This window comes from Ochlerotatus camptorhynchus, unplaced genomic scaffold (assembly GCF_037179485.1).
Source record: "Ochlerotatus camptorhynchus isolate MF236.1 unplaced genomic scaffold, CSIRO-AGI_Acam_v1.1 ptg000577l, whole genome shotgun sequence".
Classification (NCBI taxonomy): domain Eukaryota; kingdom Metazoa; phylum Arthropoda; class Insecta; order Diptera; family Culicidae; genus Ochlerotatus; species Ochlerotatus camptorhynchus.
In genome coordinates, this window is record NW_027041058.1 from 2,934,534 (window position 1) to 2,962,270 (window position 27,737).

At 41.1% G+C, this 27,737-nt stretch overlaps 1 protein-coding gene across 2 annotated transcripts in view; it reads right to left on the bottom strand.

Moving 5' to 3' along the window:
* Positions 1–27,737, bottom strand: part of LOC135713711 (M-phase inducer phosphatase-like) — a 76,729-nt gene that overhangs the window by 1,164 nt on the left and 47,828 nt on the right. For both annotated transcript variants that reach the window (XM_065236919.1, XM_065236920.1), the window contains exons 3-5: positions 18,759–18,891; positions 377–1,206; positions 49–321 (exon numbers count right to left, since the gene is read on the bottom strand). In XM_065236919.1, the coding sequence (XP_065092991.1) occupies positions 49–321; positions 377–1,206; positions 18,759–18,891 (1,236 nt within the window). The remainder of the gene's footprint in view (positions 1–48; positions 322–376; positions 1,207–18,758; positions 18,892–27,737) is intronic.

Consider the following 27,737-nt stretch of genomic DNA (forward strand, 5'->3'; position numbering starts at 1 on the left):
GAGACCTTGAAATTAAGTTCAACGATTTGAAATCAAATGTATGCTTACACTAGATCGGGAGCACCGTGGCGACGACGGTGTTCATTGTGGTGACGTAGCATCGCCTGCGAAAACTCATCAAACTGATCCGGGTCGTTTTCGTCCACTATGCGAACGTGTTTTTCAACCTTCGGGGTAGCACTTTTGCTATTCTCACTAGCCAGCTTGTCCACAATTATCTTTGGTATCTCGAATCCCCCCGGTGGGGGAACGTTCTTTGCAAAACTGCCTATGTAATTGCCAGGAGGATCGTAGTTTGCCACGACAAACACCTGACCGGATCTAGAATGCAAAATCCCGTTACTAGAAATTCTATAACATACACCCTTAATCTCACCTATTCCGCGCAACTCCAATGCCCAACTCCCGACTGTCCTTCCATACGACCTGCGTAAAATGGCCAGTCTTGAGAGTGGCCGGTTCCTTCCCGTACGCATGAACCGATTCCTCACTGTACCAATTCTCCACCGGCTCCCGTCCGGTTATCACTACAGTTGCGTTTGGCGAACTCCACGAACAGAAAATGTTCTCCCCGTACTGAGAATTGCTGCGATGAACCAAAACTCCCCTCGCTGCAATCACTTTGGCCCACTCCTCCGCATACCTGCAGAGCCGCTTGTTCAGCTTGAACGGTAAGACTCCGTGCTTGGTTCGGTACTCATTGTGTGCCTTCAGGCATTCCTGCTCAAAGTCGTTGAACATCGACCTGCGGAGTGAATTCTGCGACGCCGATAGGGACGGAGATTTGTGCCGAAGATTGCCAATCGAAGGACTCTTGGAACATCTAGTTGGCTTTGGAGTCGACGAAACGAACACGTTGCTGTTATTGTTGTTGTTGTTGTTGTTGTAGTTACTCCTATCCAACGATTTGTGGCGTGTCTGCTGTTCCTTGATAACCGAGGACTGACTCGTTACCATGGTAGTGCAGTTGTTGTTCCGATCGCTCTTCGTCGCAGTATGCTGTTCCAGCTCGGTCGTCGTGGTCAAAACCGTTCGTAACGGGCTGATCGATAACTGGGGCGATCCCATCAGCTTGCTGGTCGAGAGCGATTTGGTCATGTCGTTACCACTAAGGTCGAACTTCTCCTTGAAGACCACCGTGCGGTTCGGTTTGTGCCCGTTGAAAGTCTGGATCGTTTCCATCGAGATGACCTCGCATAGGGGATCCTGGCGGGGAGAGAAGGAAGATTTTTCATTAAAGATCTATTCGTTATTACTCGTGCACAGTTGACTGAACGAAATCTCAATCTCCTGGAGCTGTGAAAATGTCAAGTCCAGAAACTGATTTCCTGAATTCTCGGAATACCAGCGGTTTTAGAAACATCCGAAACTGAAGGAGCTCTTGCATCTCATGAAGTACTAACATATTTCCCATCTAGGGGAAATGTCTCTAATGTTGGCCTATGGATATAAGGTTGGTCGCTAAAAATCTGCTATTTATCAATTTTATCCAGATGAACGCGTTATTGGGACGTTACTAATGGATATTTTTGGATGCTATTGAAAATTTAGTCGATTGCTGAATTTATGTATGGGCCCAAATTAGGGACACTTAGGCCGACATTACCCTGCATTTCCCCTATTTGTTAAATTTCAGATGGTACTGGCTGTATTATCGCTGTTTCGAGAGTTATGAAAATTTCAAAAAAACCTCTCGGAGTCTTCCAGGAATCTCGGTATTTTTTTTCCTATCAGTTCTGAGAGGTGTAGGTGACTTTTGAAGTCACAATACTTCTGGAACGGCGAAAACATTGTGATTTTCGGAATTTTTAAAATTCTCGTTATTCGGTAACAACCAGCCCTCTGAGGACTGTTAAAACTTCAATAATTGTCGTAGCTACACAGCTACAGACACCATCGGAATTCCGGGAACGTTAGAAAACTTCAGTGCTTCGGGAAGGATTACATTTCTGGGCAACTTCAGAGACTCTGGAAATTATTAACACGTTCTTGCGTCATATAACCATAGAAATTCCGGATATTCTTGAACGCCAGGAGCAGGGCGTCACAATATCAGCTTCAATCGACCAAATCGATGCGACGAAGAGACTGCTGGCTTTCTTTTTCTGTTAAAGGCCTGTATAGAGATCGAAGCGAAGCGAAAATCTCATACAAAATACTACATTTTTCACCTGCGTGAAAAACGCAATTGGCAAATATTTCGCTTCGCTTTGAACTGTAAACAGATACGATCCAGCGAAATCTTATTTTGTGGATCGTATCTTTTTCGCTTACGTTCATTTTTTTTCGCGCATGCAGCGCTAGCGAAAAGAGCAGCAGGTAAGCGAAAAGTTGACGTTTCGAGAAAGAGCGTATCTGTCAGATTTTCACTTCACCGGAGGTGTAAACTGACCGATTTCGTTTCACACTGCGAAAAAAGGAAACTGGAAAATGTTCCACAAAAATTTTTTCGCAACCTTTTTCGCAGCGAAATTTTATGATTTTTCGCGTGCTTCAATTTTCGTTTCGCTTCGATCTGTATACTAGGCTTAAGTCGAACAGCTTCGCAGCATTCTAGAACCTCAGTCGGCGTGCACAAACAAATGTTCAATCGCTTGTCTCTCTTTCTCCCATCGCTCCATTGGTCTTCCTTTCAAGCTTCGGTGAAACGGATGAGCGAAAGAGCGCTCGATTTTGATAGTTGTTTTCTCTTTCATGAAACACATCAACTGACGTTTCATGACGTAGGTATATGACGGAAAATGAATATTTATATAAAAAAAAATGATCGAAAACGGGACATAACGCATTTTAAACAAATTGAAAGAGCGGTGATAAGTGAACCCTACACGATTGCTTTTATTGACAATAATCGTATTGTCAATACATTCTATATTGACGTCAATACATCGATATTGACAATATTTCTGAATTCACATCATCAATATTATTGTCAATAATTCCCCTTCGCGTCAATATATTGATGCGTGTGGGGTTTGCTATAGAGTGTTCGTGAAAGGGGATTGAAAGCCATTATGAGGTTTTGTTTCTACTAGAAAATCGACGTTAGTTACATTGAAAGCGATGAGCAAAGCAACGACGAGAAGTTCCACAGCCAACCTTTCCTTCTAAGCGTCCTGCTTTTTTATTTTCGTTTCTTGCTAATAGTCTAGCTAGGCGTTATAGAAATGAAGCGTCGAACACGTATGTATGAGAGAAAGAAAACACGAGTTCATTTTAGAGCTTCGAAAATGTAGAGCCCTGGCCAGGAGTTTCTGAAACCCTTTGCAGCCTTTAGAATTCGCGGGAACTTAAAGAGCATGCGGGCGTTTGGGAAGTTGCTAAATTTCCATGACAAACATGAACTGTAGAACTGCATTCTTGATCCGTCGGAAACTTCCAGAGCTGTTCCGGAACTTCAACTTCTACAAGGCTCGGGAACATTCAGAACATACTAGATTGCCAATCCTTCGGGTACTCCGAGAACTACAAAACACTCTTAGTCACTGAAGTTCTGAAGCATTAAACAAATTAACGGAAACTCCTGAAGCTTCTGGAGTACTGCAGTTTCGAATGTTTTTGACAATCTCACATCCATTTTCTAATGTGTCGATGGTTTCTGAATATTCAAATCAAGCTGAACATTGCATTAGGTCCTAAGTAACATATACAAATTCTCTTCATCGACTTTCTTTTAGCATCCCCACGGCCATGTAAAGACATTCACAGGTATTTTCAGCACAAAGATCGATAAAATAAGCTTTTATCTAGCATCTAATATGTCAAATACATCAAAAAACGGGTATGTGATCAAGTTATTAGCGAAAGAGTCGAAGAAGAGAATCGATCAATGTTACTTAGGAGCTAATGCAATGTTCAGAATTCCGAAATTTCCCGGAGTCGATCAGTGGATTATCAGTGCTATAGTTTTGAGTAATTTTGGATCTCACGTTGTTCCCGGAGCGCTGTAAGTACTCGAAATGTCTGCAGTTGCTGAAGTTTCAGGAGTTATTAACTGAGTTTGGCTATCTTTTCGCTGTTTTAAGTCCTAGAAGTTCCAATAGTTTTGAAGCTTACCGGAAGTTCCAGAAGTTGCTGTTCTTTTGATAGCTCTTTCTTAGAGCACTAAAGTTTCCGAAATTCCAGGAGCTCTGTAAGTACTCGAATTTCTGCATTTGCTGGAGTTTCTAGAGTTGTTAACGATCTCCGGAATTCTAAAACCTCACAAAGTACATATTTCCCACTAGAATTCAGATGGTACCAGCTGTATTATCGCTGTTTCGAGAGTTATGAAAGTTTCAAAACATCTTGGAGTCCTGATGAATGTGGGCGTCTTAGTGGAATACCTGTTTAATGAGAGAGAGAAGGATTAGTAGTTTCCATTTAATTCCACTACCTTATTTGCTTATCCTTGACAGATACGCGTATTTCGTCTACAATGTGCAGACTTCTTCAGTGTCTTGTACTCGTCGAGTATTAGTACAAGACACTGAAGAAGTCTGCACATTGTAGACGAAATACGCGTATCTGTCAAGGATAAGCAAATAAGGTAGTGGAATTAAATGGAAATTACTAATCCTTCTCTCTCTCATTATATCTTGGAGTCTCCCAGGAATCTCAGTATTTAGTCCTATCAGTCCTGAGAATTCTAGTTGTCTTTGGAAGTCACGATAGGCCTGAAACTGCGGGAACATTCGATGCTTCAGTAATTTTTAGAAGCTCTTCAAATTATAGTTGCTCCATGATTTTTATACGTTGAGAGCTGGTAGAACCATAGAGGTAACTCTAAGACCACTGGGTCCCGAAGAAAATCATTATTATTTTTGGCTCACTCAGTACCAGAACAACGGTCCCAAGCAGTCCCAAGCTATTTCACTCACCCCTGCATGTTCTGCATGAATCCACACACCCCTGATGTTATCTGTCAAACTTTCATAGCGAATCAAAACAAACATAGTGTAGTAATAGAATTTCAACTAGAATAGGGTACGTTAATCGTTTGCTTGGGACCAATAGGCTACTAAAGTGGTGAGCCAATTTAAAATCGTTAGTTTCGTATTGATTGTTGGTAGAACTCCAATAGTTTTTGGAACTGTAAGAATGCACTCCGGGAACTTCAGGAAATGTCGATGGTTTGGACAGTATTTCTGAATCTCTAACATTTCTAAAACTCCTGGGAACTTGAAAATAGTTGAATACTAGAAACTTTTAAAACATCCACGACTTGAAGAACTATGTTACTTCAGGAACAAATGTTCCTCACTAACTTTCAGAACTCCAGAAACTTCTTGATGGGGAATTTAAATAACTTCCGATACTCTTGAAACTTACCAAACCTCCACAACCACATGAACTGTAAGACACCAGAGCAATTCCAGGCAATTTGCATATTTTTTTTAAATTATGGTCAATGATTCACATTTCAGCTAAATTCGGCCATTTTGGATCGTGAAAAAATCTGATGACGTCTGTCGCGTTTTTCAATAAACTGTTTGAAAGTAATTCCTGCAGAATGGGACACACTGTATCCGGGGGATCTCCAGATTTCACTTGCCGTCTCACGTCCCATACAATACTTGGCTTGGGTTCATGCCACCTTCGGTTGGTGAAAAGCGTCCTCTCAGCAATGTTCGGGAGTCGTGGATCAATCATCAAAGGACGGTCACTTGCTCGTTGTACAACAGGAAGGTTGACATTTCTGTGCTCCTTCTCCAGCATACGAATGGCAGCACGAACTAAAGCCTCAAGAACCAGGAGGCCAAACATTCCAATCAACCGGTGGAAACTAACGATTTTATATTGGCTCACTACTTGACTAGCCTATTGGTCTCAAGTACATCTATAAGCGTACCCCATTCTAGTCAAAATTCTAGTACTGCACTATGTTTGTTTTGATTCGCTATGAAATTTTGACAGATAAAATGAGGGGTTCGTAGATTTTACTATGTTTCGAGGGGTGCATGGATTAGCTTGGAACTGAAGATAGTACCAGAGCTGAGCCAAAAAGTTGAGCACGTTTCTTCGGGACCTTCTGGTCTTAGAGTTACCTCTATGGCAATAGGCCTTCCGTCACAGTGTAGTGTGTTCGAAATTTTTCACGACCGAAAGAACTACAGGAAGCCCGAAACATTGAGAACTGCAACCACTGTGAAAATTCTAAAAACTTCTTCACAATCTTGGATTCCAAATCCTGGAAATCTTCAAATTCGGAAAAGTTTGATTATCTTCGGATAAGATTGTCAGAGACCGTGACTGTTTGAAATTTTTTCAAGTTTAAAATGATTAAAGGCATTTCATGGATTCATGTACGGTAAATGTCAGCTTCGGCACCCATTAACTGTTTCTGGTAATCAAAATTTAAACGTTAATTTTCCCTTCAAAACTACTTCCTGAGCAAGCGAGTTACATCAGATTTTTGACGTAGGACTACGTCTGTGATTTCTATATGGGGGTACACTTTGTGAAAACCGAAAATAGAACATGTAACAAAATTATGAAAGATTTTGAACGTTAATAACTCAGCTGCCAATTTCAATAATTTTATCGCCAATCGATCAGAAATATTTCAACGCATAATAAAAAATATAAGACTTTATCATTTTCAAAATGTCACTATTGAAAATTGCACGAATGTGCAACTGTTGTTATGGTAATTAAAATTATCACGGAATGCATACGAAAAGAGATTTCCCTAACACAGAATTCAAAGTTTAATTCCATCCGGTCTCACCAAACGGTGTTTATTCATTCACCGCGTGGTGAGTGGTAGTGTTCTTCAGTACGCAACGAAAGGCTCCCCGTAAGCAGCTAGCTATCAAGGCTGGCCTCAATCGCTGATCGGATTCAGTTCCAATCACCGTGTCCGGTGGTGGTGTCCGGTCGTCGGCATCAGCAGGAGCAGCAGTCCTTCCGGCGCGTGGTGTTGAACATTGTTCTCCAGTACACAACGAAAGGCTGCCTGCAAGCAGCGAGTTGCAGCCCACATGGGCATCCATAAAAGGAGAAAGAAGCCGCACCGCTCCAAATCGCAGTTCAGTCGATTTGAATTCTCTCTAGTTTCGTTCGTTCGTTCGCAAGTCAAATTAGCTCCGCGTTGTGTAGTGACGCTCTCGCTGACCCAGCCATGGGTAAGAAATCGCGCGGTAACGCGAGTGCCGGTTTACCGGGAAAACAGACTCTCCCAGGAGACGGCGCGACCACCGAGCCAGCCCAGAAGAAGCAGAAGAAAACCCCATTGCCCATCCCGACAGGCGTTGCGGACCCGCAGCCGGGGCCTCCCGGAACTAAACGACCCAGACCTGAAGACAGCAGCGCCACCGCATCAGCAGCAAAAAAGCTGCTGAGCAACAATCCGTTCTCGGCCCTGCAGAACGGAGCCCAGCCGCAGTCGGACCCTGAGACGGTGCCGAAAAAAGTTAAGTTGCCACCCTTCTATGTGAAGGGCTTCCCTCCCGGGCTATGGGAGCAGCTGGATTTCTACATTAAGCAGGGCCTTCGCTGCACCATTCAACGGTGCACGGAAGGCTACAAACTGATGGTCCCGGCCGAAAAACACTTCAACGCAGTTCAGGCCCTCTTGGACAGGATGAAGCTGGAGTACTTCTCCCACGACATCGAGGCCACCAAGCCGCTGAAAGTGGTGCTGCGCGGGCTCCACGACATGGACACCACCACCTTAATGGACGAGATTAAGGCGAACGGCCTCAAGCCGGTCGAAGTCCACAAGATGACCCGCAGCAAGGCCATCAAGTATCGTGACCAGCTCTACCTGGTCCATCTGGAGAAGAACTCCACAACCGTGAAGGATCTCCAGACGACACGCACACTGTTCCACATCGTAGTGAAGTGGGAGCGGTATAAACCCACCCACCGTGGCGTCACTCAGTGCTCGAACTGCCTATTGTTCGGGCACGGCACCAGGAATTGCCGCATGGCCAGCCGCTGCATCAAATGCGGCAAAAACCACAAGATCGACAACTGCGACAGCATCGAGGAAGCCACTCCCACATGCGCCAACTGCGGTGCCGCCCACAAGGCCACGAGTAAGGCCTGTCCGAAGCGGGCCGAATACGCCGAGATCCGGAAGAAGGCCTCGTCCAACAACCAGCCCGGTCGCAAGAAGGTTCCAGAAAACAACGCGCAGAACTTTCCTCCGTTATCACCGGTCCAATCACGGCCAATTCCAGTGTTGCCGCCGCTCCCGCTCAACCAACAGTTGGCTGCCGCTGCAGTACCCGGTCAAGCCTCCGGGCCATCGACGGATCCCCCTGCTCCGGGATTGGCCGGTACAACCGGCGAAGCTACAGACGATTCTCCGCTGTCAACGGATGAGATCGTCACACTGTTGGCCCAGGCCATCATCATCAAGCGCACCTGCGCAACAAGAACACAACAGCTCCAAGCTATCATCTCCTTCGTCGCTAATTATGGACCGTGAACCCATAAAGATCGCCAACTGGAACGCTCGCTCCGTAGGGGCGAAAAACATTGAGCTTGCAGACTTCCTCCGCAAGCACGACATCGACGTGGGCCTTCTCACCGAGACCCACCTCAAGACCGGTGACAGCTTCTGGCTGCCCGACCACAGCATTGTCCGGCTTGATCGCACCAGCTCCAGGGGGGGCGGTGTCGCGGTCATCATCAAGAAAGGCATCAAGTACTGCACCCTACCCCACTACCGCACTTCCATCATCGAGGCCGTCGGCGTTGAGGTGGAAACATCGACCGGAAACGTCCGGTTCATCGTTGTCTACTGCCCCCGGCAATGTACCGTTAGCAATGGTACAGCACAGCAGTTCAAGAACGACCTTGCCATCATAACCCGCACCAATGCCCGCTTCGTAATCGGAGGGGACCTGAACGCCCGGCACGAGGCCTGGCGGAACTACCAGCAGAACCAAAACGGCCGCCTGCTATTCGACCATTCCCAGCATGGTCTCTATTCCGTCTGGTTTCCGGACGAACCAACCTTCACATCACCGGCGGGCAACCCATCGACGCTGGACCTGTTCTTGGCAAACACCAGATTAGCCAAGCCGGTTGCCGTCAACGACCTGAGTTCGGACCACCAACCGGTGCTGACCGAGCTGGGCTACAACGTGGCCCCTGCACCGTGCCAGCGGAAGGACTACCATCGAGTCAACTGGGTCCAGTTTCGACGCGTGGTCGACCGCCACATCGACGACAACCCACCACTCGACACAGTGGAGGACATCGACCGGGCCCTGGAGGGTCTCCATCAAGCCATATCCGTGGCTGACGAAGAGTGCGTTCGACGAGTTCCTGTGAGGGGTAAGTTTCAAGCAATTGATTCCCACACCAAACTCTTGATTCGGCTCAGAAATGTTCGTAGACGCCAGTTTCAGCGGACTGGGGATCTGCAGCGTAAATACGAAATGGTCGATCTGAATCGGCAGATCGCTTCCAGAATGGTCTCAATCCGGAACGAGAGTTTCGGGCGGCTCGTTCAGAACCTGGACGACCGTCCCAGACCATTCTGGAAGGTTGCCAAGGTGCTGAAGTCTCACCCCAAGCCCATTCCACCACTTAGAGTCAATGACGAACGGCTTATCACCAACGAAGAGAAGGCCAATGCAATTGGGGAGCACATTGCCCAATCGCATTTGCTTGGCTCTACAATCCCAAGTCCACTCGAGAACCAGGTTGTGCAGTGCGTCCAGACGTTAGATACCTCCCCTTGTGCCGTCCCTCCAGAAGAACGGATTACAGAGGAACAAATTTGCTCAGCGCTGAAATATAGTAAAAACATGAAGGCTCCCGGGTTTGACGGAATATTCAACCTAGCGTTGAAAAATCTCAGCCCGAGGGTCCACTCGCTGCTGGCTGCCATCCTCAACAGATGCTTGGAGCTGCACTACTTTCCAAGCATCTGGAAGGTGGCAAAAATCATCCCGATCCGCAAACCTGGGAAAGACCCTTCACTACCGTCAAGCTACAGACCGATTAGCCTGCTCTCAGCGCTGAGCAAGCTGTTCGAAAAATTGATCCTCAGCCGACTAAACAAGTTTGTGGAGGAACATGACATTCTTCTTCCGGAACAGTTCGGGTTCCGCAAGGGGCATTCCACCAATCATCAGCTAGTGCGGGTGATGAATAACATCCGAAGTAACAAAGCTGTATCCAAGTCCACAGCCATGGCCTTGTTAGACGTCGAAAAGGCGTTTGACAATGTCTGGCACGACGGACTTATATACAAGCTTTGTAACTCCAACTTTCCACCATACCTTGTGAAAATCACCCGTAACTATCTCCAGCAAAGGTCGTTCAGGGTGTCGTTGAATAGTTCCCTTTCGGGACAATTTCCGATCCCAGCAGGTGTTCCGCAAGGGAGTCTGCTGGGACCACTGCTTTACAGCATCTACACGTCGGACATCCCTCCTCTAGGAGACGGTTGCGTGTTCTTTCTGTTTGCAGATGACACCGCGATAGCCGTCAAGGGTAGGATGCCTCGTGAAATTACGAACAAGCTCCAACGATGCCTTGACACCTTTACTGATTATGCCACCACGTGGAAAATCAAAATCAACGCCTCGAAAACCCAAGCGATCATGTTCCTTCACAGACAATCATTAAAACTTAAACCGTCTCCCTCCTGTACCGTAATAATGGATGGTACAAGGGTCGAGTGGTCCACTGATGTTACTTATCTCGGGATGTTGTTCGATGAGAAGCTCCTGTTCCGCTCGCACATAGAGAAAACCCTAGTTAAGTGCTCCGCCTTGGTTAGGTGCTTGTATCCGCTCATTTGCCGCAGATCCCGCCTCTCAAGGCAAAACAAACTGGCTGTTTACAAACAGATCATAGCCCCCGCGATCTTCTATGCCGCCCCGGTGTGGGAATCGTGCGCTCAGACCCACAGGAACAAAATCCAGGTTGCACAGAATAGAGTGTTGAGGATGATCCTAGATCGTCCATTCGACACAAGAATAGCAGACCTCCATCAAGAGGCAGAAATTCCCAAAGTAGATTCCAAAATTGATGATATGACAACTAAATTTATTCAAAAATGCAATCTTTCTGAACATGCTTTAATAAGCAATTTGTACATAGTAGGTTAAGTGTATATAGTAGAGTAGGTTAGTTTTAAGCTGTAAATAGTAGTATTAAGTAGTTTCTCTTCAAATTCTAAAAACAAAACAAACCAATCCCACCAAGGTGGTCGACCGTGTACTAAGTCTAGGACTAATTCTGTAAAACAAATTTTGAATTTTGCCCATACCTAAAGATGAAGAAAGCAATTAAATCACTTAGTAAAAATTTATATGGTAATCGTCCAAGTTAAACTAAAATAAAGATCATTTAAACTAACACCGCTCCAAATCAGTAGCTCTTCGTGAGTCGCTGTGGGCCATCTATACCAAGCGCGTCACCCTCATTCCAATCAACATGCACTGTGTGTCGACTACATGGAAAAACCTGCAAAATCAGGGAATATCAGGGATCAAGGAATATCATTCCTTATTGTGTTCTTAACAGCTTGATTAGCTCAGAGAACTAACTAAATGAGAATTTAGGATAATGGTCTTGTTTGGGAGTTTTTTTTTATTGCTTGGAGTAGCACTTTTATGATTGAATAATAATTCAAAGATACGTAGACAAGCATTGCTTTGACAGCATAGAGTGGCTGTATTAAGTATTCTAGGTCTTCATTGTAAATCTGTTTAGCTAGTAAAATTAGCTTCATAGTAAAGTTTTAGTATGGTAATGTTGCTGCTATTGCAATTTAGATGGAATTAACTTACAGAATTTTGGAGATGAAAGCGTTGTTTTTACTTTTGGTTAAGCATATTATCCGGAATAATTTTCTTAAAGAGCTGGGTCTCAAAATGTGCTCAAGGTAAATCAAATATAATGGGATTACAAACAAGTTTTTCATATGTGAAATGCAGAGTGACCAGTGAACTGGGAAAACCGGAAAAAGCTGGAATTTGAAGTCACCGGGAAAATCCCATGAATTTAGTTGACACATCTGGAAAAATATACCTCGCCCTCTCTTCGAAAACAATAAGATTTTAAGACCCTTGGACTGGTCTAGATTTTCAGGATAACTACAGTTACTCTGAAGAAATATTAAGAGAATTTTAGAATGTTTTCCAAAGCAAATTTGAGCAGATTTTAGAATGAATTCTAGAGATAACATCAAGGTATTTCAGAGAATATTTTCTAGGGAGCTTTAGGAAAACCTCTAGGAGAGTTTTTACTAGATCTAGAGTGAAGAGGATTCCAGACAATTCCAAAATAATTATGCATAGATCTATAGGGATAGTCCGAGTATAATTCCAAGCGCATTTCGAAATGAATTTCTAGAGAATGTTAATGAGAATTCCATGCAATTTCAAAAGAATTTAGAGGAGAATTCCAAGATAATTCTGAGCAAAATTTGAAGACAATTCTCGGCGGGAGAATTTTCCCTGCCAGATGGTGTTGGCAGGGAAGGAGAATTACAAGTTTTGCTCACAAAAGCTAATAGGCCCTTTTCAATTGTTGGTCTGAGGTGCATTCTACGGAGAATTTCATGTAAATTTAAAAAATTCAAGCTTCAATGAATTCTTAGAAAGAGTTAACAATTCGAAGAAAGGATGAATTTTAAGAATTTTCGGGAGTGTTCTACAGAAAATTTCTGTACTATTATAAAAACAATTTCAAGGGATTTCCAGAGAGAATATCACATATATTTAACGAGAATTCTGGATAGATCAATGTGAAAGGAAATTAATCTGAAGGAACGGCTTGAGAATAATCAAATAAAATCCTGTAAAGTTTTGGGCGAAATTTTCATACATAAATTATGAAGACTTCGAACCTGTCGCAGATCCAAATTCAAGATCCAGCAAAGGTGCTGCTGTCTTAGAAATTACCCATTCATCCTTCGGCTTTATCCCCTTCTAGTTTTGTGCTTAATTAAAATACCTAAACCGCGATAATTTCCCAAACTTAGAGAACCCCGCTCAAATGCCTATTCCTACACAAAACACAAGCTCCTGCTGCAGTTAACAAATAAGATTTATTATATAAGTCCACGTAGTCCTACGTCCCATTGCGTACAACCTCATAGAGCTGTACCTTGTAGTTTTTTCTTTAAATAAAACAAACGCACTGAAAATGCGGCTGATTTCGAGATGCCGATAATAGAACAGCTTATTTGAACGCAGTTCAAATGGGAAGGTCGCCGAAGAAACAGAGGCTGCCGACAAAAGTCCGACTCTCCTGAAAAGTTTGGAGCGATGTAAATAGGCTTTCAAACACTTTTGGACAATTCTGTCGATTTAAATGGATAGAGAAGCAAGCAGCAGATAAATGTAAACAAACAAATACGTCATATGTGTGCGTGACAATGATGAAATGCTAATAGACGCGTGAACGCTGCTTAGATTTACGACAATACGTAAACTCCCCTAAGTATTATCCTTCTCACACAGAGATAATGGAACATTTTCAAAGTTCCATTGTGTTTAAAATTGCTCCTATCAATACATCGTTGACTTTTCATAAGTAAGCCGTGGACTAAAACAATCTTTGGAAGATGTCCAAACTTTTACAAGGGGGCTTTAATTATATCCCATCATGCTCATTCAGTCGCGTGGCTTGCTTCCCAAACTTACTCTCGGCTTGGCAGGCTTTGATTGCATGACATCAATAAAGGCTCATTTCAGGAACCCATTCAGAGAAGCGTTGCTTACGCGTTCCTCTCTATGCGGAAACAAAGAGTTTTACGGTGCAAAACTTTCCTAGCTGCTCCGCCAGACTTCCGGTGGCCTTCGGTGGCGGAATACTTGGCAGACCAGGGTAAGTTTATAATGATAATGGGGGGTGAGAAGTTTCTGTGTTTTGTTTTGTGTTGCGATGTCTTTGGTGAAACGGAATCGCACCCATGTCTAAACGAACATGTCAAAATGTCTTATCTGCTTTAGTCGATTTTCTTCATCAAATTTCTTTTTCGTTAATAACCCAACTGCAAAAACATTCCCTGTTGTATTTGACGTTCTGGATGCTAGATGAGAACCTCCTAATCAAACTATTAGTCAAAAATATTTGTTGTATAGCCGTGGTTAGCGAAAGAAATTAAGAGAATCGATCAAAGCATATAGGACCTTTTCAAACGTTCATCTAGATGTGTCATGCATGGAGGTGAGTATACAACAACCTCGCGTGAAGTTCATGATTGCACTTGTGAAGGGAAGTGATATAAGAGCATCGATTTTCCTATATATTTTGGATAGTTTGAATGAGTTTTGACAACGCACGTATCGAGGAACAAATTTCTCTACAGACTTAGAAAATAATACCGAACTCGGTTTAATTTTCTACCGAACCTCTTCGGTTACCAACGGGAAACCGAATAAATTAATTAAAAACCATCGTTTATCGAAGCAGACCCGAATTTCGGTAAAAGAGTATAAATGTGACAGATAGAAATGAAGACTGAACTGAAAAGTACGGTAAAGTATCGACATTTACGAATTCGCTACGTGAAAACCGAGAAACTCGGTAAACTGAACCGAATATTCGCTAAAACGTGTTAAACGTCAAACGTTCCACTTGCGCTCAACTTCGCGACGAAAATTTTAACAGCAAACTCCGTTCTCTAAGCTGAGTCTAAAATTAGTCAGCCATTTTTTCTCACGTTTGCTCATCGGACGTGTGCAAAACTTTAGTAAAAATGGAAAAAGCTCTGGAGCAGCTGTAATAGGAGGATGCACGTTTGATTGAAGTCTTTTGTAAGTATTTGAAACTAACTGTATGATTTTATTTGCAGGCATCTTGTGCTGTAGTTTGTTTCTACTGCCGTGAAAATGCACAAGGTTATGTCTCTGGCTTGCAAAGGCATTTTAAAAACGATTTGAATAAGAATTACTTCAAAGTCAGTGATAGTTTTTTTGACTGTACTTTTCCACGCTGTAACTCGCGTTACGGAAGTTTTCATTCACCAAAGCAAATTAAATAAATATATTTTATACATTTCTTTGACAAAACTGGTTTGTTTTTAATCAAATTGTAAGGCATGATTTGAAGTGAAAACCGAGTGATGCCAAAGAGAACCGAATTCTGTTATTACAACAGGTGGGTCGGTTTGTTTGACAGCGTTAGGAAATTGCGATTTGCGGTTAGGGGCTGTTCATAAACTACGTAGACAGTTTTTTGGGATTCTTGACCCCCCCCCCTCCCCCTGCGTAGACAATTGTCCTTACAAAATTTTTTAAATTTGTATGGGCTGTGGATAATTGTCAAACCCCCCCCCCCCCCCCTAAACTGTCTACGTAGTTTATGAACAGCCCCTTATTTCTGCTTGAATTTATTTTTCGTCAACCGAGATTTTCGGTAACTTCGACATATATTGGGAACAATAAGAACTAACGACAGCTAGGTTATTACTCTTAGAATCGAACAGACTACCGAGCGTTCAGCAGATAAAAACTCGGTTGAAATGAAACCGAATTCCGTAATATTTTTAAAATGTGTATATGGATAGATCTGTAATCGATTATCTTGAGACGCGTTTCCAATTAGTTTATCAAGGATGCCGATACCTTAGCTCAGTCGGTAAAGGCGCAGCTACAAAGCAAGACCATGCTGGAGGTGGCTGGGTTCGATTCCCGGTCCGGTCTAGGAATTTTTCAGGTTGGACAATATTTCGACTTCCCTGGGCATAGAGTAAAAATCTCTCAATTAACAACTGTGGAAATGCATCTAGAACACTAATGCTCTGAACCATTTGGTGGATTTTTTATAAACTTTTGGTTAAAATTTGACAGATGGAAAGTTATCGAATAACCCTGCTATCCGAGCGTGGTTATTTCTGACAAACAAGAAGTTAAATTTTGACAACCGTGACTGAGTTCTTCTCGAAAACCGGTCGATCGACACCACAGGGATCTTCGAACATAGAGAATAACTTTCGAAATGTCACTTTTAACCAGAGATGCCAGATCTACGGAAATCTCCGTAGATCTACGGATTTTACAATTTTTTGCGGAAATACGGATCCGTAGGCAAAATCTACGGAATTCGGTACAGTTTCTACGGATTTTTTCTTCAGTGTCCGTCTCCCTTCAGAATCGGATTTTACAATCTAGAGTATGATCTGATTCAGAAGGGAAAGAAGCATAAAGTAAAATAAACCCCTGCAACTAGTCATCCGTATTCTTGCTCACTTATCCGCTTTTTGATAGAATAATTGGCGTTGACGGCGACTCTGTAGCTCTTCCCTCCTATGAAATATCCCGTAAGCAAACGTCAGACTGTGCGTGAAACATGGCATCTCTTCACTCCGCCGAAAGTTCCCATAATATACAGTCAATCTTTGCTTGAAGAGAAATGTTTTCGACGGTACCGTGTGAAGGCGAATAAAAGTCGTGTCGAGACCAGTCTTGTAAGCGGTCACCGCAGTCGACACATTTTCTGTGATAATCGACTGCCTTTGCTTCCGACACTTGCAAAACAAGCTTTCAAATTACAGTACAAAACTAAAATGTCATACGACAGGCTCTGTCATACGACATTGTCGCCGAAGGCCGTCACGAATGTATGTATTTTAGTTTTTCTCATAATAAGAGCTGCTAATGTTGTGCTTGTGTGCATTCTGAAAATAGCAAGCAACGATGTCCTAGTTATTATGGTCAGATCAGAAATGGTTTAATTTACACCAAATTGAGGAATTAGAACGAAATCACATATATGTCATATGATAGTTATTTGATAATTTTCTTTTTGCTCGAATGTTGTTCAACCGTTTGCGTTATGTCAGCTCGATGACGATCAGGCCTTCAACGTGTTCATCAAAAAGCACGTAATCCATAAGTCGTCGTACTTGTCCGGCTTTATAAAGGAAACTACGGTTAAAGTGTGGCTTTCTTATTAGATTACGAAAACCACTGTACCACCGCTACGGGATCACAACTGATCAGATCGCCAAAGATGGTCTTGAAACCCCTGCAGTGGATCCTCAAATTGAGCTGGAAACCATTGCCGTGGATAATGAGACAAAATTGCTGCTTGGGCAACAGGAAACGCTCCTTTGGAATGAGGACAAATGCCTGGAGATCGCTCCCGCGCAAAAGAGGGTTTCTCTGTCATTAATATATGTGTATTAATATATGTTAATACGATGTTTCTCACACTCAGCGCAAATGAGATGAAGTGGCCCCATTTGTTGAATCTCCTACATCGATTGTCAGAAGGACACAATGGCAATGACTTAACAGATCCAATCCAGGAATTGACTGCACTACAAAGAGCAACTCTGGTCAAAGATGATCCAGTCACGTGCTGTGTGTACTTCATCAAGCTGGTTGACACGATTGAATTTCAGCACCGTGAAAGTCCTCACGCGCACATCTTGCTATGGCTTAACAAGGATCCCCGGGAAGCAATCAGTGAAAGTATGCCAAAAACTACAGGTGCAACAGTATCATGGTATTCATGCCTGTACTACCATCGGCCCTTTTTAGGGCCTCCAAGATTTTCCAAAAGAGTTAAATTTCTGAGAATGTCCCATCTAAAATTTGTATCAAAAGCTTCTTTTCAGGGCAATTATAGTCATACTAAAGAGTATAAACAGAGAGAACCCCGCTCAAATTCCTATTCCTACACAAAACACAAGTCCAGCTGCAGTTAACAAATAACATTTATTATATAAGACCACGTTGTCCAACGTCACCATTGCGTACAACCCCAGAGGGCTGTCCCTATTAGTTTTTCAAAAGTTCTTTCATTGATTTATCATATAACGTAAAATAACACCTTAGAACTTTAAAAAAATATCACCTTCGACTAAAAAAAATCCGTAGAAATCCGTAGATTTGAATAAGTCTACGGAATTGCATCGACAAAAATCTGGCATCTCTGCTTTTAACCAATAGTTAAATTGAACTCGGCAAATGGTCCACAGCCTAAGTGAGAGCACGCAATTAGCTAAATATGCGATAAGCAATAAGCTTGAAATGCGAATAAGAAGAAGAAGCTCATTCCCGGGTCATACCGAGGGATTGAGTTCACATATAAATCTTAATTAAGTTGTGTTATAAAAAAATATTACCTACTAAATAAATCTTCTCTCACTTTTTGCGTCTAAATCTACTTACATCGCGTTCCATCTTTTTTGCAGAAAATATTCATCAATTTTCTTTGGGGCTGTTCATAAACTGCGTAGACAGTTTTTTTTTGGATTATAGACCCCCCCTCCCCCTGCGTAGACAATTGTCCATACAATTTTTTTTAAATTTGTATGGGCCGTGGATAATTGTCACCCCCCCCCCCCCCTAAACGGTCTACGTAGTTTATGGACAGCCCCTTTCTCACCACGCGCGTATCACACGACAGCAAAGTAAAATCTTCTCAGAATCGTAGATAGAATCGACTTTCTTGGGTCATACAATGCTCCGCACCGAACACTCAAAACTGTCTTTTAATTTTGTCGAATCTCTTAACGGAATTCCGCTATGAAGAGCTTTTTGAGTGTGTTGATTTATTTCCGTTTTAATTCCGTTATAATTGCTTATCTTTTGACTGACACGCTTATTTTGTCTACTACTTACAGACTTCAATAGTGCCAAGTACTCAGTGGTGTTGAGTACTTGGCACTGATGAAGTCTGCAAGTAGTAAACGAAATACGCGTATCTGTAAAAAGATAAGCAATTACAACGGAATTAAAAGGAAATAAATCAACACACTTAAAAAGCTCTTCATACTCAAGACTAGTTTTACTCAAATTGAACCTTCAATATCAAACAAAAACAAACATTTGGAAAATGTGACTCACCTTTTGACCACCCTTATGATTGATGACCCGTTGATCGGTTTTGCGAACCATTACCACACGGGACAGCGAACCGCAGTCGTGGGACGATCCGGCCGTCGCCAGCTGCGTAATGTCGTTCATGGGCCTCGTTGGTCTGAAAAGTTAGTTGGAGAAAAACGAACGTCACAAATTGGATACAGCACAGTTTTTCATACAGCTAAATTTCGCCAAAAAAAACCCCACCCCTTGACTATCACCCACCCGTCAAACACAGAAAAGAATCTGAATCGCACCGCTAGGTCACGTTTCTGTCCAAAACGATCCGGTAGACTGATGTGATGAAAGCAGTGCCGCGAGCACGAGCCTTAAAATGGCAAATGGATGATGGTGATGATGATGATGACGGAACAGTTGTTCTCCACCATCAAAGCAAGCCTACGGCGGGGTGCTCCCTAGCCGTTCGTCACCGACGGCGATGACGTTGACAACAGGTGAAACCAAGCAAACGTTGGCAGGATCATCCATCCCTCATCTGCATTGCGCTTGTTCATAATTTTCCAATTCAGGAATATGATGGTATATGGTTAAGGCTGTGTTCCGTTTCGTTAATTTTCACTTAAATTCAAATGAACCTGCTATAGTACCAGACTTATTTCTGTCAGACCACACACTTAGATTTTTTCGCCGAGATGGGCACCACCGAGCAGCTCGGCAGTTTATTTTGCTGGATCTAAGTGAAAAACTTGCCGAGATTCAGCTAACAAACGGGAATTTTGCCAAGATCTCAACTAACAAACATATTTTTTTACTGTATTCCTAGCAAAATAAAATGCCGAGCTGCTCGGTGGTGCCCATCTCGGCAAAAAATCTAAGTGTGCAGGAATCGATTTTGATAAAGATCTTCTCGAAGATCGGACGATTAACAACAAAAGAATTTTTGAAAATTATAACTTATTTCCGAAGCGTTCACAGCCTGAAGCGCTGTCCAGACTGAGCAGTTATAACATGTTATAACGGTTGTCAAATAATTGCAACACAGAAACCACCATCAAGATAGCGCTATAACATGTTATAACTCTATAGTCTGAATTAAAGAGCCTGAATTTATAAAGAGACGACATGTCAAAATTGGAACAATCGATTGTCTGTCAAAGTCATAGGAAAAGTCACTCCAATCGAGCAGAAGACCTGTCAAATGGATAAAATGTCACCTCTTTATAAATTTAGGCTCTTTAGTCTGAACGTACTATAAGCATAAGGGTAACTCTAAGACCAGAAGGTCCCGAAGAAACGAGCTCAACTTTTTGGCTCAGCTCTGGTACTCTCTTCGGTCCCAAGCTAATCGATTCACCCCTCGAAACATAGGAAAAACCAATAACCCCTCATTTTATCTGTCAAACTTTCATAGCGAATCAAAACAAACATTGCGTAGTACTAGAATTTCGACTAGAATGGGAAACGTTAATCGTTTGCTTGGGACCAATAGGCTAGTCAGCAGCGTTGCCAGATATACCGATTTATCGGTATTTATACCGATTTCCGAACTGGATACCGATATACAGATAAGATTCCTCAGAATACCGATTTTTTAAATTGTATACCGATTTATACCGATTTTTTAAAAAATCAAAATTATTATTGCCTACCCGTGCTTGAATTTCAGAGAAAATTACTGTGAGAGATTTGTATCTTTTGGAATAACCTAAAATTTTGGAGCCCTCAAAATTCTTAAAAAAAATATCTTTGAAAATGTCATATGCTTGATACTATTTTGACTAATGTTTCCATTTCTTCACCGTTTCTGACTACCCATGAATCGAGAAACTGTCGATGGCTCTTTCTGGTAATTCTTAGAGAATCGCGAAATACTTTTTAAACATTATTTAGCTTCCTAAAGTTTTTGTTCATTCTTTACTTCCTGAATTTTCTTCCACACATCAAAACCTTATTTTCGATTCCTCCTGAAAACTTATTTCAACTTCCCTTGGAAGCTTCTTCAGCCATCGCTTCCGTCTTCTACCACCAGTTTTTTTAACCTCCCCTGAACTTCAGGGATGGTTCCAGATGTTTATTGCGGATTCACACTAGCTGCAGGAACAGAAGTTCTGAAACTACAGAACAGTTTAGACTTTTGAGTAAGTTCCGATAAATTAAAGATTGTTCCATTAACTTCTGTTCAAATTCCAAAACCCGAAAATTTCAGGAAAGTCCAGCGAACTCCAGTGAACTTACGAAAACATCAGAAATATTTTGTAAACTTCACTAGTTCAAACTTCAGAGAAATTTAATGGTTTTCAAGAAACTTAAATTTGTTTCGGAGAATTGAGAGAACTTTAGGGAAGCTACGTGAACATCAGGACAGATCAATTCATTTCAAGGAAATGCTGATATTTTAAAGGATTTCCGAGAAACTCAGGTAATTTTCCACAAATTTAGGAAACGTAGAACATTGTGAGAATATTTTATGGGAAATTCTATGCTTTTTATTGACAGTGCCAAGAATTAAAATTTTTAAAATCGAGAAGATCAGAGATAATGATACAATAAATTCAAGAAAATTGTGAGAGCACCTAAGGCATTTCGTAATCTTCAAGAAAGTCCAGATACCTTCAAAGATGGTTATAGATATTCAGGTAGCCTCATTAGAATCAGGGAAGTTCCGAGTGCTTGGAGGATGATCAGAGAACTCTAAACAGCCCCATTAACTTCATGAAAATTACAAGAGCTTTTAAGGAATTCCGTGGAGCTATAGAATATTCCTAAGTGCATTTCAGGAATGTTCCGAAAACTTCAGGAGCATTGTGGGGTCTTCAGGGATGCTTTATGAATATCAGGAAAATTTGCTGGATCATTAGAACATCCCCCAAAAATCTCTTTCTTCCGGAATTATGTCATTGTTTCTTTCGACAGTTCCGTAGGCAGTCTGGCTTCCGAATTTCTCCAGAAGTTTCTTGCAATATACCTTAAGAAGTGTCTGCCAGCGTCTTCAGGAAGTTTCTTCCGTCTTCTTCTGGAAGGTTGTCCATAAGCCATAGATTTTCGACTTTTATTGGAAGGGTTTTCCGAACTTCTTCTGGCTTCCCCTAGAACTGGCTACTTCTGAAATTTACTTCTATTTTTCGAAACTTTTCTGGCTTCCTTTGGATGTAACACACTATTTTTTTTTTTCGATGGTTTCTTTGAATATTATTATGTGTTCTTATGTATACACATACAATTCATGTGTAACCACACATACTATTCATTTGACTCATAAATTTCATGCGTATTTCTGAGTGGATTCTGTTAATGCGTGGACACATGAAAATCATGTGGAATTTTATTGGAAATTCGCCAATAAAAATGTGTCGAATTTATCAGTGTAGAAGTTTCTCAATTCTTGTCTTGGTAGTTCCCAAATGTTTCTCCGACTTTTCTTAGAACTTTCCTCAAATTTCGACCAGAAGAGCTTCTTTCTTCTTTCTCTGGATGGTCCCTTCAGAAGCTAATTCAAACATTCCCCGGAGTTTTCTTTCAGAATTTTCCGATCATAGTTCAAAAGTTAAAATTTTAGCTTTAAAAAACAGCTTAAATATAAAATAAATTAAAATAGTAAATACCGATAAATACCGATTTTTTAAAACCTTTGACACCGATAAACTTTAAAACAATCTGGCAACGCTGTAGTCAAGTAGTGAGCCAATTTAAAATCGTTAGTTTCGTATTGATTGTTGCTATAAGGCTGTGCTCCATTTGGTGAACTCTCACTTAAAATTGACATTTCAAAAATAAATTATAGTGTTCGAAAATCCCTCTGTTGTTGATCGTGTGATTTTCGAGAAGGTGTTTGTCAAAATTTATTCCTGGTCTGTCAGAAATAAGTCTGGTTCAATTGCAATTTCGATCTGTAAAATTTAAGTGAAAATTACAGTAATGACCCGATTGTCTCATCCCCTACATCTATTGTCTAACTGTCAAATTTACGTCAACGCAATGCAAACGGATCTAATGTGGGTGGCCCTTAAGACCAGAAGGTCACAAAGAAACGTGCTCAACTTTTTGGCTCATCTCTGATACTCTCTGCGGTCCCAAGCTAACCGATGCACCCCTCGAAACATAGAAAAATCCACTAACCCCTCATTTTATCTGTCAATCTTTTATTGCGAATCAAAACAAACATAGTGTAGTTCTAGAACTTCCACTAAAATGGGGTACGCTTGTAGATGTACTTGGGACCAATAGGCTAGTCAAGTAGTGAGTAACTCTTAAATCGTTAGTTTCCAACCGGTGGTAGTACGCTGAACATATGACGGTAGTGTGTAAACGTCAAACGCAACGAAAATGACTATGCGTGCCGCAGTGCTACAATCATGTCTGTAAGTATTGCCAATCCAGAGAAAAATTTGCATTTGGCGTCTAAATTATCAGTTTTAATAGCATGCTGTGGTTATCAGTTGCTTAGTATTTTTTCCCTGAAATGGCGAAATAAAAAAAAAACAAATGGCTATTCAACAGCAAACTTTCTTTTCTCTAATCTACAATAGAATTTAACAGCTCCCTTTTGCGAGCTGTCGGTCGAACCAGTCTAGGCAACATACCCGCAAAACACGAAGCATTGTTTGTTTTTGCACAGCCTGCTACTTTATGCCTTCCACCGCACATAAATACATAAACTGTGATGGATTGACCCGAAGGAAGACCGCTTGCTTAAGCCTCCATTCATGTGTTTGTTGTTTGACAGTTTTGCCTGTCATCAAACATGTCAACGTTTTCTTCGACTTCTTAATGTTGTGCTGAGTTGTGACATCTTTTAAAGAAGAAAAGAAGTGAACATGACTGCCAAATTGATGGAGTTGATTTATCAATCCATTATTTTTATTGACTGTCTATACACATTAAATTAAATGGGTTACAGTAATTGAACTACATTACATCCGCGTCATTCGGACATTGCAGGACTGTTACGTGTGTTGACCAATCAATCATTGATGTTTTTTGTTGTTATATGTTTGCTGATAAATTTCGGTAAAACACATTCTATCAACGACAGCTGTAGGAATCGACAGAGTAAAACGGACACCCTTTAAATTATTGAATCAATCAACTCTTGAAAAAAAAATAATGATGCAGAGTTCTTTGCTATAGTATACAGTCGACTTTTGCTCGTTGGGCTTAACCCCACTTAGTGGAAGACTTTCGTTAGTTAGGCTGAGCTGTCAAGCTGAAAATTGGTTGAGGGATACACCGATAGTTTATTATCATCGACTACGGATTAAAGTTATCAGTCAAATTCGAAAAAATATGCTTTTATTTTTAAAACCGAATCAAATCGGCGAATGCGAACCGAACACATGTTGAATCTTGACCAGGAAAGGTCAAATGGGTGTAAGCCCATTTGCTTGATTACAAATCTCCATGGTAGGCCACGTGCAATCGGATATCCCACACTAACGATAGGTACCACCACACCCATCATTATCGATCATAAATCTGTACTCGTATAAGTAATGTAATTGCTTTGCCAATGCATAATTTCACATCCAAGGAGGCAGAGAGCAGTTCTTATGTTACCCATAGCGCAGTAGACAGTGACTATAGCAACAAGGCAGGCGGGGCTCGACGGGAGGCACACAGCAGTCCGTAATTATGTGCTTAGCAAGTGCGTTTGCGGGTAAACCAGTTGTCAGCTGTTCTGTGATCTGGGCTGAAGTGTTAACATGTGGTTGTGATTTTCCTTTCACTACCGCTTCCCCCTTCTACGGTCGACAACGGTCTCTCGGTCGATGTAGTGCAAAATAAATAATTAACCTCAATTGATGAATTAATTATTATCGGCTCGGAGAGATATGAGAGATCAATTATGGAAGGGACAAGAGCAAATACCGCTCGCGTCTGTATTGCTCAACTTGATACATGGTCGAATCGATGATTTAGATCTGTTCCACGCTAATGTAAATGATAATCGTATTGTCAATATATTCTTTATTGACATTAATACATCGATATTGACAATATTTCTGTATTCACATCATCAATATTATTGTCAATAATGACCTTTCGCGTTAATATTTTGATACGTGTGGGGTTCGCTTTACATTGCATTAGTCGTGAAATATCACGACAACATCAGCACGATTTGGAGATTCTAGAACATTTTAATGGATTGTAAATTATACGCCAAAACTCTATAGGACATGTTTCGTTGCTAACGAAATTGTCCCAATCGTGGTTGATATAGCAGATCATTTGATCTGAATTCCAATAATTCCAATTATTTAGAGAACCTAGAACATTGTATAAACATTAAAATAGATCGTAAATGATTTCTAAAATCTTTTTGAATCTGTTCGGAGGTGTTACATTGCTAGGGACTATGTTTTAGTCGTGGTTGATATAAGGCCTTATTACGAGTGTCACTTCACGGTGAAAACGAAGTGAAGTGATCACTTGTCATCACGGTGAAGTGATTGCCGTGTAAAACAAATGGGAATCACTTCACCGTGAGTGATAAGTTGTGTGAAGTGACATCGTTAATAAGGGCCATAGTAGATCATTTGATGTTAACTTCAGCATGATCTGGTGAATCTTAGAACATCTAACTTACGTAAAATATGATTGCAAATTATGCTGATATGTAACATACATACAGACATACATAAATCATTTAATCTGAAAAAAAGTATTGTTTGCCTTTTACGTTCCTTTTAATTCTAATTTAATTGTATCACTTTCACTTTCACTAATACACTTTCACTATTTACCTTCGCCAAAATTGTAGGCTGTAACTAGTTCTAAAAGGCTGCCTTACATTACTTTTTAGTGAAATGTGAAACAAAAATGATAGAATGAAAAAAAAACAAGAATTTTTAGGTACACCCTATTTAAAAATCGACGAATTGCTCTACCACTGTCAGACGAAGAATTGGATAGATTGCGCCTTCAGAAAAGTTACAGCCAGAATCAATACACAGGGCTGATAGTGGATAGAGCCCAAGTAAGTAGTGACATTAGTGACCAAAATAGTTTAAACAAGTGACTGAATAGTGAGTTAAGATTATCCAAAAAGTGACCAAAAATGGCAAAAAGTGACTGACGAACGGTCGATAACATATCTAAGACTTGGGAACAAGTTAAAAATTCCATACTTCTGATTGTTTCAAGATTTCGGGCATGGAAAAAAAGTTTAAAGTATCTGGATCTAAGACTCTCATAATCGAACTAGGATTTCAAACTAAGGATCAGTGATGGAATTCTCACCAAAATATTATTTTCGCTTGCGATACGTTTTCTCTTGGGAACTTTCCCTCCCTAGTTTCACACTCCAATATTTCCTGAGCGAACTTTCTGGGATGAGAGAATGAGATATCGCGAACTTTTTTAACTCGAATCACCAACGCGAGGATACGAAAAATATCAGATCATTTTTTCTCTCTATCTCTTTACACCACATTCGTTCTTGAAAATTGCACTGCACATTTCACAAGGGAAAGATTATAGACAGAAAGCTATCCCGAGTAAATCAATACAATCTCTTAAGCCTGATAAGTCTGGTAGCTGGCTGTATACTGGCGCCTGTTGTTTAAAGTAATAGTTATCAGGATGATGTGAACAGTTTTGTGCAGCTGATTGATTGGTGAATTGGTTTCTGGCAAAAACAAAAATGATTGAATCAACACAAGTGTCAAAGCGACATTAACGAGGAACGGGGAGGGTAGAATAAGATTTTGTGACTAGCAATTTTTATATTAAAACCGTTATTCAGGAGGGGGGGGGGGTGCGGAAGGAGGAGCGCCTAATGTATCATCAGTTTCGCAAAATACAGTTAATGCATGGCTCCTCTCATCACTAGTGTTCGTAATATCGTTCCTGTAAGCTCTTATGCAATAATTATATGCAGGGGGGGGATGTTTGGGAATATAGGTGGTGGTGAACTTTTTCACTGTGCTATTACTGTCCTCTCCCATGACTGGGCATCCTTGTAAAACAATGTAAAACTAGAAAGGGTCTAGACCCTCCCTATGTATAACCATAAGGCATGCGGGACTGCTGCACTGCTGAACTTCAAAACGCTTTATTTGCTGACCAAGGATCTGACAAAAACATCTTTTTAGTGTGCATTTTAGGATGATAAAAAATTTAAACAGGTTATTCCAAGGGGTAGGTCACTCAGCACATTGTGTCGAAATTAGATTCGGCAAAATTTGGGCACATTCATCGGCACACTTTCGACACACTTTCGGCAAACCTTCGGCACAATCTCGTAGGCATTAGGTTGTTGTAAATAAAATGGGAGCACTGCTGGATAACTGTCATTGAAGTTATTTACAATATTACGTGCTGTTTGAATCTATATTCAAGAACATCCTCTAATTGAATATGCCAGAAGAACTCAGACCAGCAGTTCACTTATAGATCTAAATAAGAAACGTATGTTCTAAAGTGGGCTCAAAATGAAAATTTCTCTCGCTCTACGCTTTCATGAACTTTTTATCATCTCTCGTTCGCGAACTGTTTGTGAGAAGTTCCTTTGGGATTTATCTCTGCAATGAGCTGTGATAGAACTTTTTTTGAAAATGATTTTTCCAACACTGCTAAGGATTGAGAAAGAGATCACAGAAAAAAATATAATTTTAATATACACACTTAGAAATTACTCACGTGTTAAGTGACGGAATGCATCTTTGCCATAAAGAATGAGACGGAAAAAACATCGAACAACGTTTTATTTTGCTGAATTTCTCTTCTATTATGACTCAATTTTTTGTCAAAATTTCCGCTTGTATATGTCAGTCTCAGAGCACCTAAATTTAAATAAATCTTTCTTAGTGTGTAGGTACTTGACATAACTTATTTTCAATATAAAATTTCAATTTGGTGTTTTAGCGAAATTCATAAGATTATATACTAAGAAAAAATGAAAGGTTCTATATAAGAATTTTATATCCAGAATTGACATGGCCAAATTTTCAATAATTTCGCGCGTATAAAATATTTGATACTCTAGAATTTAGGGAAATATTT